The 16,448-nt window shown below is 41.3% G+C and overlaps 2 protein-coding genes across 3 annotated transcripts; one reads left to right on the top strand and one right to left on the bottom strand.

Moving 5' to 3' along the window:
* The first annotated feature begins 1,936 nt into the window (after positions 1-1,936).
* fitm1l (fat storage inducing transmembrane protein 1, like) lies at positions 1,937-3,912 on the top strand. Its single transcript, XM_076295713.1, has 2 exons — positions 1,937-2,885; positions 3,189-3,912. Exons 1-2 carry the CDS (start codon positions 2,707-2,709, stop codon positions 3,895-3,897), a joined length of 888 nt encoding a protein of 295 aa, XP_076151828.1. The 5' UTR covers positions 1,937-2,706; the 3' UTR covers positions 3,898-3,912.
* Positions 3,913-4,412: 500 nt separating this feature from the next.
* Positions 4,413-16,081, bottom strand: trnau1apb (tRNA selenocysteine 1 associated protein 1b). 2 transcript variants are annotated; one of them, XM_076293475.1, is made up of 9 exons: positions 15,935-16,081; positions 14,762-14,859; positions 14,331-14,430; positions 13,866-13,918; positions 13,430-13,561; positions 12,819-12,938; positions 5,983-6,220; positions 5,329-5,371; positions 4,413-5,244 (listed from the first exon to the last, which is right to left on the bottom strand). In XM_076293475.1, the coding sequence occupies exons 1-9, from the start codon at positions 15,968-15,970 to the stop codon at positions 5,105-5,107; spliced, it is 960 nt and encodes a 319-aa protein (XP_076149590.1). In that variant the 5' UTR covers positions 15,971-16,081; the 3' UTR covers positions 4,413-5,104. The 2 variants fall into 2 exon arrangements, with proteins under 2 accessions (XP_076149590.1, XP_076149589.1); XM_076293474.1 differs by having other exon boundaries at positions 5,329-5,374.
* Positions 16,082-16,448: the final 367 nt, after the last annotated feature.

Below are 16,448 nucleotides of genomic sequence, written 5' to 3' on the forward strand. Positions count from 1 at the left end.
AACACACTCCACATGTCTCATGGGGTTCAATGCCGCCATGTAGAATTACCAGAAACCTGAATGTAAACACTGATGAATAACAATCTGGCTTTGATGTCTGTCCATGTCAAAAAACACTAAAGCTTAGCTATGTTATGATCAGGGGTGTAGTGGAGGCTAAACGCAAGTAAACACAGTTTATCCACCTCTGAGATTTCAGAAACAGAGTTTATCCACCTCTTATTAAAGTTTATCCACCTTTCAAAATAGTTTATTCACCAATTGGAACTTTTAACATTCAAAAATCACTGTATTATCCACATTCACATGATGCCGCCATGTTCTAGTCAGCTGAGGCAGCCAGTCCATGAGCTACTGGCTGATAAATTCGATTAGAAATTCTAGTTGGATGGATCTCAGTGACTGTACTTCACATTTGCCATGGCCTCTCCTCTTTGCTATGTTTTCTTTGTTTAGGTAAAATAAGGAGGCAATGTGTCTCAGCACTCTGAATTCTGTGCAGTGGCATATTATGCCCAGTAGGGAGCATCAGCCTTTAGGAAGACAGAAGATGTTTCAGGTTCCAACAAGTGCAATACTATGACTGGGAGATAAAAGCCACTAATGAAAACGTTACGTTTTTCTGTTTTTCTATCCTACCAAGAAACTGTGTGTGTGTGTGTGTGTGTATATATATATATATATATATATATATATATATATATATTGTATACAATGTCTAATGTCCATGGTTACTGTCCCAGATCAGTTGCAAAAATACACAACTGATTCTGAAGGACTTGACAAAATATCAAAACTTATTTTTATCTGATTAAAATGTGATCTATATATGATATCACATTTAAAAACTATTCTGTTTTTCCACCTGCTGCTGTACATCAATTTTCCAACAGATGTCAGCAATAGCAAGGGCTGGTAGGGGAATGATGAAAAAGGGGAAATCAGCGAGTATGTGAACATAATAGCTAGTTAGATTAGTCTTCAAATAACATGCAGTTATGTAAAAACAGAACAGAAGTGGAAAGTCACTTCAGTCATCAGCCATGACAAAAATCTGATGACAGTGTGTTGAAAAGAAACACAGCTATGTATTTTGTATATTAATATATGTAGTAGTATTGTATTAGTATTGATTGATACCCTACGATACCAAAACAAAAAACAAATGCAAAGGTATCACTTTGGGTAAGTGGGTGAAAAAACAAATGGTTCATTTCCACATAAAAAAAAAACTAACAATAGACAAGACTATGCCCTTATACATGAATGTAATTAGCAGGTTTGTTTGCAGATGAAAACTGCATTCACACAAAAATTGTGCAAAATGAGAGAACTATGAAAACAAGCTTTTGTGTTTTGCTGCTGCTGTTAGTGCCTGAACGACTTTTGCATTTGCGCTTGCAAAGTAGTAGGTGTGGGCTGGGTGAGTCGCATGTGATTGGGTGGAACAGAGGGAAGGCATTGTTTAGGACAACTGTTAGGGTGGATAAAGGCATAAGGCACCAGGGAGGCTCCAGTGATTGGCAGAAACAGGCCTAGACATCAACAGCTGCGTCTAAGAATGGAGAGAAGCGAAGTGACAGAGCTTCACACAGATACTGTACAGAGGTTAGATCTAAATTTAGATAGAGCCCCATTTACTGTATGTCAGTCATCCGATATTTATATGCCTCATGCCACTACTCATGTTATGAGCAGTGTAACATCTTTCTAGTGTTTTCCGAATGAAGATTTCCCATTCATTTTCTGCTCTACTGTAGGAGTATAAATGTATTCTGACCAAAAGCATTTTAACATGTTTTTCTGTTTTCACTGGATTTGTAAACCACGCCTTTGCTTCAAGTCTTATTATTCAGCAATTATTAAGGACATTTAAGGGTTTTATGTGCTTGTGTAAGATATGCATCTCAACACACAGAAAATGGCAGGAAATGTCAGTCACTGTATGACCTCTGACCTTTGGAGACAGAATGTGACACCTGCAGTGTGGGGCTACACTGGAGGTGCGAACATGTGTCTTTTTCTGTTACTGCCCGAGAGTGGGCTCTGGGGGTGGTTAGAGTCTGTAGTAGGATGGCCGTAGTGAGCGATATGCCCTAACCGTGCAGAGAGTCCAGGGGCTGTGAATGAGGGTAAAGGAATTGTTCGAGGAGCTGAAGCATGTTGGATTTGTGATCCCCGCCTCTATGGTAAACTGGAATATTAAACAGCAAGTGAATTGACCGTGGGAGGTGACCACTGGGAGGACAAACTTGTGGCTGAGAAGAGGAACCGAGGTGGAAAGTGAGCAGTCCGTGTGTGAAGGTCAGCACAGACATCTGAGATCTGAAAACAGAGACAAAAAACACTTGAAATAACCAGGAAGTACTTGTCTCAAGTTTGCCTGCGGAATGAAAAATACCCTTGATGCTGATAACAACAGACTGTGAAATGTGAAGCATTCAAAAAGATTTATGTCAGTGTATGGTCCTTTTCCATAAGCTACTGGATCGTAACTTCTTAATGCCATACTAAATTCTGATTCTATGACTTCTGTTTCCTTGTAACACACATTTGGTAGATTGTTTATTTTGTGGATTCACACAGCCATTGAATTCCATCACTGTCTGCACTTTTTGTGTGAAAACCTTTGGTGGAAGTTAGGGTATAGCAACCTTCCCAGAGTATTTCAGAGTATCAAAGGTTGTTTTCATTTCTGAAATACAGATGTTTCTGAACTCTTTCCTGGTGGTCATAACTGACCTGGCAGCTGGTCTCCTTGGTCATGCCTCAATTCGCCGCCATTTTCATTTGTTGATGTCAGGCCTTGTCATATTTGGACCTGCACTGAGCATGTGGGTCTCCCCATATAGTGTTTTTGCAAAGAAGACACATTTCCTATACAGGTGAGGACAACATAACACATGCAGCCCATTATTGGTGTCAATATCCTTAGCTACACAGGGCTATTATGAAGTCCAAATCAAATGTATAGTTGTATGGTCATTAAACTAATGGACTTGGCAACAGCCAGCCACACTGCATGAATGAAACGAGTGAGCTCTTCCAGTTAACAGAGGTTTTCATTACACTGACTCAGCTTACGCCAAATTTTGGTTGGCCCGTCATATTCAAAGCTAGATACTCTGTAACATGAATGTTGAGAGCTAATGAGGCCTGCCTTGCATCTCTTTTTCTTTTCTGTAAAGAATGTTTCTGCGGTCAGCATTGGGATGGACCTGTGTGTTTGTGGGTTCCTTCGTCTTCCTCCTCTCCTTCTCCGTCCGCCGCTCCCTCACCCTCTCCCTGCGCCACCTCTCACGGCTGGCCGTGGCTGGAGGCCTGTGGCAGGGCTTCCGGAGAGTTCTGAGCGTGCTGGAGAACACCACTGGTAGCTGCTACGAGCTCCTCAGCGAGCCCCTGGAGGGTAAGACGGCATCGGCGCCGGGGGACAGCGCCCAACCTCTGCTGCTGCTGCGGGAGGGGGAGAGCAAGGCAGCCTGCCTGAACGCGGGCATGCTGTGGCGCGGCTACGAGGTCTCGGAGGACACCTTCCTGCTGTGCCTGTGCTGCCTGCTGCTGGCCGAGGAGACGGCTGTGTTCGGGCCCTACCTGAGACTGGGCGGACCCTCGGGCGGGCCGATGCGCATCATCTTCCTCCTCTGCGTGCTGCTGCTCAGCCTCTGGATCTTCTTGCTCCTATGCCTGCTGGCCTACTTCCCCCTGTTCCCCACCCAGCTGCTGGGAGGGGCCCTGGGGTGCCTGAGCTGGCGGGCACTCTACCAGGGCTGGTATCGGCTCGGGCCCAGTTGGTACTGCCCAGGAAGGCCAGGCGTGGGACTGCTGACCACTGAGAAGAAAGATGAGGATGGGAAGCCTGTGGAGCCAGACCAAGCAAACAATGCAACGCTCAAATAGAACTGTACAACTTATTAACTGATGACCCACTTCGATTGTCAAGCCAGTAGTACAATAAAGCTGCTATGTCCACTGTATTTTGAACTGGTTTGTTCTGTTGTTGGTCTTGGGTAAATGCTTGGTAATGAAAGCGATACGACTATCAACACCTAGGATGTACCAACAGTAAAGTAATATGCCATGGTCTTTTGACATTAGGAAGAAGGGCAATGTATTCAGATGACAGCGACTCAGCAAAATGGCATGTCTGCAGCATCACCGAGTGATAAACAGCTGAAACTGTACATATGCTGAGGGTCTTACAGCTTACAACCTACAATCTATTGTGCCTGAACAGCCTAGCTAATCACTACAGCCCCTATCAAATAAGCACAGAGTTGCTTTGTAAAGAGTGCATAGCCATGTCACTTCACTAATTTCTTTTGGTTCAATTTTGATCCGTATGCATGCTAAGGAAATGAACAGCCATTATGGAGATATATTTTCAATAAAGGAACAAAACAGCTACAAATAAATTAATATGAAAGTGTTTTTAATAATGTTATTCACCAATCAATGTTTGAATTTTATTACAAAAATATCTTCAAAATGCAATAAAAATAACACAAAACAGCATGACTTCATGAGGAAAAAAGGATGTTTTAAGGGGGAGGGAACACATAAGCAAGATTTGGGCTGTCTGATATTTCACATTTATGTCCAAATGTTGGTCGTATAAATATAAAATATCAGCCAGACATTACCACTTACATCATGAAAGGCAAAGAATGTCTTTAAAGCTAAATCCACTGTATATGTCTATCACTATACTCCAGTCACAAAAGACATGCTTGTGTATCTCAAAAATTACATCAAATTACCATATTTGTCTTCTCTGAAGGAAATAAAAAATATTACACACAGAAAAAAAAGATAAACCACTGATGTTTGCACTGCATTGGGGGCAACCAAAATCAGGCCATTTCTGATCTACATCAAGAAAAAGAATCAAGAAAACTGTACATACATTACTCAGGGCTAGAATATGCTCACAAACATGTTGATGTTTGATGCTCAATCCAAATAATAATAATAATAATAATAATAATATTAATAAAAAAAAACTGGATTGTTTGGAAAGTGTGCCGTGCTCGGCTGCATTTAAAAAGGGATGATTGATAAGAAGAGCGGCACCGGTTTCAGGACAGGCTATAGTACAGGGGACACATCATGAGCTGGCTGCCGGGATCTCAGACGTGATGTTGTCCAGGGGCTGCCAATGGCAGCTCATCAGAGAGTCGTAGAGCTCCTCGCTGCGCTCCATGAACTGCCGATTCAGAGTGTCCACATCCATCTGGGGGTTGGGGTCTAGAGAGGACAAACACTGTTAGAGGACAACAGACCTAGCGGACATTACATGGGCTATTAGTGGCAACATGAGGGCAGGCTTACCCTCAGCGTTATCCTCTTCACCTTCGTCTATGGATTCCTGTGACTGCTGCAGCAAAAGGATGGAACACAAACAGGATCAGGGATGATACAAAACAGACGAGACACTTACACTGTATGTGCTGTGCACATCAGAAAATGTAAGTTCTTCCCAGTGTTATACATCAGCTGTTATTAAATGTAGAGGTTCTAAATCTGGCTTGCCTCCAGTTCCCAAGTTGAAAAAAGAGCAAAGATGGTAAAATAAGCCTGCACAAACCAACTGCTGGTTTGCATCATGAGTGGACCATTTTTTTTTGGTAATTTCTTGTTAAACTCTTAGGGAATCTTAAGATGAAACGGTTAAGCATCCCTAATAGCAAATAAACACCATGTAAATAATAATAAACCACACCCTTAGCATAACAGGACCTAGAAGATCTTTTAGCAGAACAGGGGGACAAAATACTAACATAACAGTACTGTTAAAGCCACACCAGTCACCAGACAAGGATAACTTCTTCACTTTAGAGTCCTGAAATGTAAGTGATATGCTGATATGGTAAGTGATTTAAACCGCAGGTTTAAAACTGTACAGGGGAAAAAGCAGGAGATCAACACCATCACTACTACAATGCACAGTCTGTTGCACGACTATAGCAGATGAGTGGTTCTTACCTCTGTGGGAGGCTGCATGTCTGGGGGCATAGGGGGCATTCCCATGGGCGGAGGAGGAATCATCCCATGCGGTGGCATTGGTGGAGGGTTGCCATAGGGGTTGTAGCCATAGTTTCCATAGCTGTTGTACTGATCGTAGCCCCACTGTGGGTAGTAGTTCTGGTAGGGCTGCTGATAGTACTGTTGCTGGTAGTTGTTGTAGTTATGATTTTGATTGTGATAGTTGCTGGACTTGTTGCTAGAGGAAAATATGAGGGCTGAATTAGTTTGGTTGTCAAGAATTGTCAAGTGCTTCAGTGACAGATTTCAGTGCTTTTAATCTTCAGGCCTTTTAAGTAAGGGATAATCTATTGTCCGCCGGTAATTATCAGAAAATAAGTCCCGACAGGGAGAACAGAACCCCGAGCAGCGGAGGGGTTTTGCTTCGACCTGAAGGGACTTATTTTCTGATAATTACCGGCGGACAATACATTATCCCGCTTATTACACGGCTACTTGCCAAAACGAGAAAAGAAACCTAACACAATGAATCTTTAAAAATGATTTTGCTACCGTTTCGTGTCTTCCACTGACAAAATAAATAGTTCGCCACACAGATAGAACTTGATAGTTGCGAGGCAACGTCTTACTAGCTTACTTTCCCTTTCAATGAAATTCCATTGCAATAAGTGAACGGATGTCTTGCGGAGGGATATGAAAGACGTTAATCAACCCGTTGCCATTGACAGCGGTGATTATATACTTTGCCGGTGATTTATATAGATTTAACATTGGGCCTTCCCAACGTTCGGGCCTTTCATGTGAATGGAACTTTCTGCAGCACTCTGAAGAGCCGTGTAATAAATCGGTTTATTGCATTCTAAATGCATCACAATACATTGTACAATAAGACTAACCGGACCTGAAGGAGGCCTTCAGGTCCGGTGAGTGGGAAAGTAAGTGAAGCTTAAAGCTTAATTTGCCATATCAATCTGCCATATCAATGCAAAATGAAAAAGTCTATGTTGGCTGTGCTTAACCAATCAACATGAAAGTATGTTGCTCGTGGTGTCTATGTGCAGGGAAAACACCTTACCCACAACCCTAACACAAAAAGTTATATAGGAACTACATTAAGTCCCCACAGTGCGAAAAGTCTTAGAAACTACAGATGAAGGTGCTTATCGTAAACGTGCTAATTACCAACCATCTCGTTCAAAAATTCTAAAACAACAATGTTTTTTAATACTTCAAAATAACATTTGCTAAATGAACCTTAACTTTTTCAGTAGCCATAGGTGTGTAGATTTGAACAAAATCTAGTTTGGTTCTTCAAGTTCAAAAGTTGAATTGTCACATATACTTTGCAATACAGTGAAATGCTTGTGCCACAAGTTGCAGGGGGTAAAAAGGGAGGTCTAAGAAGCACAATGGTGCCATATAGGCAATAAATAGTATAGGGGGTGGGAGGGGGGGCACCATACAAAGAACGAGACATATGTGCTGCTAAGCATGCACAGACACCCAAACACACACAAGCACACCAGTCGAGATGCACCCATTAGAAAGCCTACATAGAGCTTCTGTGCATACATATGGACCACAGACATATGGACCACATACCTACATAAAGACTGCATACATGTATACATACATGTAAGACCATAGACCTACACTGACCTGCAGGCCCCTAATGACCTGCAGACCTGATGATTTAAAAAAAAAGAAACGCACTGAGGCATTACAAAAATATATATAACATTTCTGTGATACATAAGGTACCATATTGATGACAAGCAATTATATTAAGAATGTTTCAAGTCACTGTCCATTTAATATTCTGATAGCCTGGGGAAAGAAGCTGTCCTTAAGATGTGTTGTGTGTGAAGTAATGCTCCGGTAGCGTTTACCAGAGGGGAGTAATGAAAAGAGGGGATGGGCTGGGTGATTGACATCCTTGATGATAGACTCTGCTCTACTCCTGCAGCGTACAGGGTAAATGTTTTGTAGTAGAGGAAGGTCGGCCACAATGATTCTGGAGGTAGACCGGATTGTCCTTGTTAAGAGTTTGAGATCCTGGGCAGAGAGATTACCTAACCACACTGTGATACAACCAGTCAGTATACTTTCAATGGTGCATCTGTATAAGTTTATAAGAAATGTTGTACCCACCCCAAAGCTTTTAAGTATCTTAAGAAAGAACAGTCTCTGCTGGGTTTTCTTAAGAATGCAGGTTGTGTTGAAAGACCATGATGGGGAGGAAGTGATATGTATTCCCAGGAACCGGAAACTGTCGACTATCTCCACAGGTGAGTCATCAAGGCAGAGTGGTTTGTGAATGCACACGTTCTTCCTGAAGTCAATGATTATCTCCTTGGTTTTGTTGACGTTCAGGAGAAGGTTGTTATTGTGGCACAATACAGACAGGTCTCACCTCCTGCCTGTAGGAGGCCTCATTGTTGTTACTGATGAGGCCCATCACGGTTGTATCATCTGCAAACTTGATGATGCTGTTGTTTAGGGATCGACCGATATATCGGCCGGCCGATATATCGGGCCGATATTTGCGTTTTTGTACGTGTATCGGCATCTGCTGATAAGCCGCTGCATTTGCCGATCGTTTTTTCCCCCGCATTATTTACATACAGGCGTCCACAGGCAGCTCTGTGTTGCTGGAGACTCTGCAATTCACGTGCAGACTGCCCCTCCCCCACGAGCAGAGTGCTGAAAGCCTGCTCTTCAAGACAACAGTAAACTTTAAACTTTCAAAGCATCTTTTAACTGTTTGACTTAGCTGAAATATTGCCATACACTTTGAAGGTGGAAGCAAGTTTGTGGGTCCAAATGGAAAACACGAATGATAGATAGGTAGGCTACTTTTTTAATGCTTAATGATCGTTTATAAAACTGCTTGCCATTATATTTAGGGAGCTGCAAATAGCTAAGTTGTAGGCTATCCATGCGGTAGCTGTTACAAACACTGGTCATATGATTAAGTAGCCTAATGCCAACGTTGTTCCGTGGTGTGGGAGTTTTATTCAGCGACCACCTGGCTGAGTGTTGGACGCGTGTGGTGTGTGTGTGTCTCCCTCCCTGAATGCCTGTTCTATAAAACATGCTTGCCATTGTATTTAGGAGCTGCAAATAGCTAAGTTGTAGGCTATCCGTATACATGCGTTAGCGGTAGCTGTTACGAACACTGGTCAATCAAGTAATGCCGACGTTGTTCCGAGATATTTGTGGGAGTTTTATTCAGCGACCATCTGGCTGAGTTTTGGACGCGTGTGGTGTGTGCGTCTTCCTCCCCCTCTCCCTTCGAGCGGGGCGGAGTTGCCATCGCAGTGATATCAGAGCTTTAATAATGAGAGACGTGTAGTTGAATATTAATTTGTGTTAACGTTTATCATGTACCAGACATACCTTATTTGTACCGTGTATGCCTTACTTGTTTAGAGCCGTTTGCTAACGTTATCATTATCAATCCAGTTCAATGGTGGTTCGTCAGCTACCAAACAGAAGTTTGTGTGTGCGTCTGGTCTGTCTCACTCAGTGGGACACACGCATCACAGCGATATGAGTGTTGCGGTACCTGAAGGAGAGATTTTAAAACTTTGAGATACGTTTTTAAACCTTTTGACGTTGATGCCGTTTAGAACAGAAACATCTGACACCACGTTATTTCCACGTTATTTTCCTCTGCTGATTTATGTTCTGTGGTTGACAAATCTGGCAGCTTTTTTTAGAAAAATATAGACATAGAAAAATTGAAACCATGCAGTCTAAAATGACAAATCAAGCACTTTATTTCAATAGCTACTTTTCAGGCTTATTGTTTTCTTAAATTATTTAAATGTGCTGACATCATTTTTTGATGACTTGAATTATGTCTTATAATATGTCAGCAAGCAATGCATCATCAAGGCTGTGATGTAAGATGTTGATGAAAGCATTTTGCACAGTTAATCATATCCAGTGCACCCATCCATAAGTTCAATAAATGTTCCTTTTTAAAATTGACTTATAACATTTGTTATCATCATTTGTGCAATTATGTGTCATTTGTATGATGTAAATTGAGGGAGCAAAATAAAAGCAGTATCGGCTCAAGAAAATGGGCAGCCTGTATCGGTCATCGGCTAAGGCTGATGGAAAAAAATCGGTATCGGTATCGGCACTAAAAAATCCATATCGGTCGATCCCTACTGTTGTTCTCATGTCTTGCCGTGCAGTCATGTGTAAAGAGACTGTATAACAGGGGACTGATACAGCAACCCTGGGGGACTCCTGTGTTGAGTACCAGAGTGGATGACGTCAAATCGCCTATTTTCACTGACTGTGGTCTGTTAGTCAGGAAGTCCAGCACCCAGCTACAAATGGAACTGCTCAGGCCCAGATCTCTGAGTTTTAGCACCAGTCTCGATGGTACCACTGTGTTGAACGCAGAGCTGTAGTCTATAAACAGCATCCTGACATAGGTGTTTTTCTTTTCCAGATGGGTTAGGGCAGTATGCACTGCGATTGAGATGGCGTCATCCACTGATCTGTTGTGTTTGTATGCAAATTGTAAGGGGTCCAGGGAGGGGGGGAGACATGAATTGATGTAGGCTACAACCAGTTTCTTAAAACACTTCATTACTACTGACGTCAGTGCAATTGGTCTGTAATCATTTAAACAAGTAGCTATGGTTTTCTTTGGTATGGGTATAATAGTGGTGTTTTTAAAGCACTTAGGCACATAGCGCAGTTTGAGAGACAGATTGAATATATCTGTATAGACTTGTGACAGCTGTATAGCGCACGTCTTAAGGAGCCTAGAGGGGATGCCGTCCGGGCCTGCAGCTTTACGCGCATTCACGCTTTTAAAAGTTTTGCTCACCTCAGCCACCGTGACTTGTAGGATGCCATCGTCCTCCTTCACGTCATCCGCTGTTTTCGCTTCGAAGCGAGCATAGAACGAGTTTAGCTCCTCCGCTAATGAGGCGGGGGGGTCCTTAAGCGTTGCTGATGTTGCTTTGTAATCCGTCAACGCCTGCATACCTTTCCAAAGTCGACGGGGATCACTGATCTTACTGCCTGATATATCCTGATATATTTGTTTACCACACTCTGAGTTTAGTGCTGGGCTGGTGGGTGCCTATTCCCAACCTGTCTCACGGCACATCAACGGTTAGCCCGAGAATTCTCGTCGCAATTCAAAATTCCACTGGAGCTCCAAGTGGATTTGTACACGCAGCCTTACAAGACTGTTTAAAGCTCTTTGAGTCATGGTAAAATGTAATTTTTGGTACATAGCTAATTTAGATACACTTATGGTGTGGATGCTTGTGTTTCTTTAGGAATCCGCCGTCTTGGTTTGTATAGAAATTAATATTAAGTGACACATACACGTAAGAGGTTCGACATACGTGACTGTTGGTAATATGTGACGTTCCGATACCTCTGATAAGTCTCAGCTCATCAGCTCCTGCTGTCTAACATTGTGTCCTGTGGCATTTTCATCAAGCCTGATTTTAATGGCTGACTACTAATTACATTATCATTACTGACTCGGAAAACAAAAAATCTTCAATGAGATTTGTTGAATGAATAAGATAGCCACATGCTTCATCACACTGTGTAAACAACAGAGATATGTTGTGTTCATTTTGCAGTCAAGTTCATAACTTTGATGTGCAGAGAAATCAAGATGGATGCAGAGTATTAGGCTAGGGTCACACTGCAGGTTTAAATGCTCAAATCTCAATCATTTTGGCTCAAATCAATTTTTTTGTGTGGCTGTTCACATTGTTTTTATGAAATGTGGCCAATATCAGACTCCTACCCCCAGGAAGGACTGGTGACAGTCCTGAACTGACCAGCATGCCCAAAACAACAAACGAACACATGCACAGCCCAAAGCTAGCCTGACTGACTACCTTTGTATCGCTCATCCATTTCTACCGAGTGAATGCCATAACGCACATCAGAGAGTGTGCTCCCAACTTCTCTGGTGCTCCAGTGAAGTGTTTGGAATTCCACCAGATCTCTGGATTCTCAGAATATCTCAATCATGCTATGTATTACAGACAATGAAATCCCCATATCCCTATATTTTCGATTTCAGATTGAGTAGCACTATTCTTAGATTGTTTTTTCCCTTTCTTTATCGTTACACAACTTTCACAACCTTTTGTTACACCCCCCTTCCATCTTTTTTGATGACATCAAATTCAAAATGAGCTTATATTTTCCATGAAAGACTCAAAATTGGCACTTTCAACATTTGATATGATGTCCTTTTTGTGATTATCACATTCTGCTTTTATTCACATTTTACACAGCATCCAAACTTAGAAACTGAAACAGAATATGGTGTGATGTCCCTTCCAAATTCGCTGCTGTTTCGTTTATGTTGCATGAAGAAACACTTTCAGTGTATTAGGAATTACTTTGTAATGACGTGACATGTGCGTAGGCTATTCAAGAGATATTGGTCTTGAAGGTTTCATTGTTCATACTTGGGTTTGTGTATTGAATATTGTAAGTCAGGAGTGGTAGATACATGATCTTAAAAGCTTGGCTTATAAGAGCTACCATAGGTTGTACTATGTGCTTGGAAAGCTAGGGGTGAGAGGAGTATTCAGTGGGTTGCAATCAGTGATATCACTGCTCGATTGGAGAATTTCTCACATGCAATAGCGACAGAACCAAGAATCAAAGAATCAAAAGTTCACAGACGGTATAGGAGGATATAATGTGCCAACATGATTTAACAGAAATAAAGAGAGTCAATAAAGAGAGCTTGTCCAAGTAATTTACCTACTAAACGGCAAGTTTAAGAAGCTTCTTTGACTTGATTTACAGAAGTCACATCATACCTCTTGTTGACAGCGATGCTTATCCTGATGGGCTTTCCTCCCAGTCCAGAGGCATTCTGAAACTCCTCCAGGGCTTTCTTCTGCTCGCTCTCATCGCCAAACTTCACAAAACCGTAGCCTCTAAAGAATCAGACACAGCACTGAGCCATCAGCCTCGCTTCCCCCTCACAGCATGCCGTATCATGCAAAATAAATACGTAATTTGTAAGAAATAAAAATTAATTATATGGTAGAACTGAAACTTTTTTTTTACTTTTAATATGAAGTAGCATCACTTCAATTGTGAGTTGCTCTTGCTTACCCTATATGGGGAAAACAATAGTTTTAGCAGATTTGTCATAACTGTGACACCACAACCATGTAATTCTCTGTCCTCGTTTTCCAAAAGGAGGGAATAAAACAGGAGTTGAAATGAAAGAAAACCATAATTAAACATGGCAGCAGACATGAGACTTGAGAATGAGACAATATTTCAAGATATTGCTGGGGCTCCCAATCCTTGATCCATGTCATAGTGCAGTCACCAAAACTGACTGTCTTGGTCACAATCACGGGATGGACCAGAAAAGTCTATGGGCAGATGTATCAGTGGAGAAAGGGACCTGGCATACCTCGAGTTCCCATACGGGTCAGTGACGACTTTGGCCCCTTTGCATGATGTGTACTTCTTCAAGAAAAACTGGTGAAGCTGGTAGTCGTCGACTTCGGAGGTGAGGTCCCCAACAAACACTGAGAATTCAGGGCTAGAGGAACAGAAAAAGCAAATCAATAAAACCATCTTCATTACAATGTCATGTTTATGCATGTGAAGCTATAGTGATTTTGAGAAACCGTTGAGAAACCTCTGCCATACAGGCATAACAACCCATACTACAGTTCATCAAGTACATGGTCCAGTGACCTCAAGTATGTACATACACATATGAAGAAAAATCATACTATGGCTTACACAAAAATCAAATGAAAGAGCTTGATTTCTAGTGGTTCTCTCTCATTTTCAGATGACTGTACAAAAACAAATATCAAGCAACAGCACTGACTACTCACCCTGGCTCTGGCCTCTTCCCATAGGTAGCATAGTTCAGCTTAAACTTTCTGGGCTGCACAAAAATAAGAGAAGAGAGTTGTTTACCATTTAGCCATTCAGACCAACGATGCAGTACTATAGCCACATTGCCAAAATGACAACAACAACAACAACAAAAACTAGTGTGATTAAACATTCTCATACATACATACCTTCACCTTATCTTTATCCAATTTCTCACTAAGTTCCTAACAGTTTTTTCAGCAGCTTCAAACAAGAATCATTTTTTTTTAAACAGCCTCAACCACCACAAGGGAAGTAAGAAGAACAATGGAACCAACGAGAGCTATAGAGCTTGTCAGATGATAAAAGTTAATGGTGAAGGTCATCCTGATTACACTGTATGTACCAATAGCCATGTTCAAACATATTCACTGTTTTGTTCTGAAGTACCCTGGAATTAGTTTAGGTCTAGTTGCACTTACAGGATTCGAACCAGGAACCAGCTTTCCGTTGAGTCTGTGTACACAGCGGTCTACACTTGCTTCATCTGCAAGCTCCACAAAGCAGTATCCTGCTGATCCTCTGTGAATAACAAAATATGGTCATATATGGATAATCTAATATGGATATCTTCGCACATGAGAGGCACTCACTCAGAAGCAGTTATTTAATATTTACACTGACAAACTGCAAATAGTATACCTGAATGCATACGTAAGTATGTAGTTTGAAATTCAACTAGCTATGCTGCAAGAGGAGAACAAAAATCATGGTGCAGTCATGGCTAAGGTAGTGGAAATGTATATAATAATAATTATAATAATAATAATAATAAATGTAATAGGTTGTTGCTACATCAAACACATTGCTTGTAACACAAATCCACTCTGAACACAATAGCAATTACACTTACCCAGTTACCCTGTGTGTTATAATTTTGACCCCATATGCTGTCTCTCCCATGTTACTGAATGCCTGCTTGATGAAATTTTCATCCATGTATGGGTCTAACTGTAAGAGAGAGAAAAAAAGGATTACAATTGGCAATATATTTTCCATCATGTTGGTCATTCCTGTACATTTGCTGATGTTTTGTCTTTTGCCCTATACTAGAATCTTATAGTACCAGTATCAAGATAATTTGGGCAGGTAGTCTATCATATTGTCACGGTGTTGTTAATTTGCTTCGAGGTGCAATACACAAATGTTTTGGTCAAGAGTCAGATAAACAAATGTGCGTGTGAGATAAGATGATTATTCTTCCATTTTTTAATGTTTGCGGGTGTATGCGTGTTTAACCCTGGATGCTTTAGCGGCTAAAGCATCCAGGGTTAAACACGCAAAGTTTAGCCCTTGGTTTGGCATGCTTGACATAATTTGGCCCTTGGACCAAACCCCTGACCTATGCCAACCTTGGTAGCAAGAAGGCGACTAACGTTAATCTTCTCCAGAAAAGTGCCATATCGGCTCTTTGGAACAACGTTAACTTCCTAACTTTATCATAAAATGTTTCTCTAAAACTCTAAAAAGAAAAGGAAAAATAGCTAATGGTGCTAATAACCTACCATCGATTAAGGTCTCCAAATCGACAAGTAACTAACGTGAACCTAGAGTAAAGTATACTTTGTACTTCTGTAAGAATAGCTTCTTTAACCTAGGTGGTTAGCTCGTAAATTTGCACACACTATTTAAGTGCTAACTCTCTACTGTCAGTATCTATGGCTAACCCCGCGGCCTAAACTTGCAGTAACTTAGTTCTGGCGGCTAACGTTAGCCAACGTTAGCAGTGAGAAGCCATTTAGCTGCTACCAATACAAGCAAAGCACGGTCGTGCTAACGTGTTATAGATACATCATACGTCTTAAATTGAGCTTTAATAATAATAATAATAATAATAATAATAGTACACTGGAAATGCATAACATAAGCATGGCACATGAAACGATATTGAGAATTAACATCTACTTCTACAAGCTGTTAAAGTTACTGATAGGCCCTACATAACGACATGACTGATAGCTAACGATAGCTACCTTGCCAAATGTTTTGATTTCGAATCAGTAACGTTTGATATTTATGAACTTACATCACCCATCCAAAGACTTGTCATCCGATTAAACATCGTGGTACTGACTGTGGACTCGACAAATTACGAGTTATTCAGTTTTTTGCCCGGCACACTTGCAATACACACGCAAGCAACGCCACCTGGCCTAGCCTTGTTCACGTTACTTCCTCGACTCCCTACTGCAAGCAGTGTTGCCAGATGCCAGCAAGGTTTTCCAGCCCAAAGCCTCGCCAAAAACCGCGAGAATGCACAAAAAACCGCCCAAATTTGCTTTTGCTTGTTTCTCATTTAAACACATTGAAATCATTAACAAGCTTTAAAACTATCCAATTTCAGAAACAATATTCAATGAAATGAACGCAAAAGTAGGCTACACGGACCTCAGTCAGACTATTCTTCTATAAGCTTATGTTACGGAAAATAATGCAATAAACGTAGACTATCAATGAGTCTGTTTGTGTCAATAGACGCTTGGAACAAAAGCATTCAGTAGGCTAGCCTAACATACAAACATTGAGTGGATATGAACATA

Source organism: Alosa pseudoharengus, unplaced genomic scaffold, assembly GCF_046254945.1.
Source record: "Alosa pseudoharengus isolate Yale_2024_CS ecotype anadromous, Long Island Sound unplaced genomic scaffold, YU_APseudo_1.1 YU_APseudo_1.1_scf_2, whole genome shotgun sequence".
Lineage (NCBI taxonomy): Eukaryota > Metazoa > Chordata > Actinopteri > Clupeiformes > Clupeidae > Alosa > Alosa pseudoharengus.

Excerpts from the sequence above, each read along its gene's own strand:
- fitm1l (XM_076295713.1), top strand. The coding sequence starts at position 2,707 with ATGTTTCTGAACTCTTTCCTGGTGGTCATAACTGACCTGGCAGCTGGT. Across the intron at positions 2,886-3,188 it reads AAGACACATTTCCTATACAG|AATGTTTCTGCGGTCAGCAT; the intron begins GTGAGGACAACA and ends TTTTCTGTAAAG.
- trnau1apb (XM_076293474.1), bottom strand. The coding sequence starts at position 15,970 with ATGTTTAATCGGATGACAAGTCTTTGGATGGGTGAT. Across the intron at positions 13,919-14,330 it reads TGGTTCCTGGTTCGAATCCT|CCCAGAAAGTTTAAGCTGAA; the intron begins GTAAGTGCAACT and ends ATTTTTGTGCAG. Across the intron at positions 5,245-5,328 it reads TGAAGAGGATAACGCTGAGG|ACCCCAACCCCCAGATGGAT; the intron begins GTAAGCCTGCCC and ends TGTCCTCTCTAG.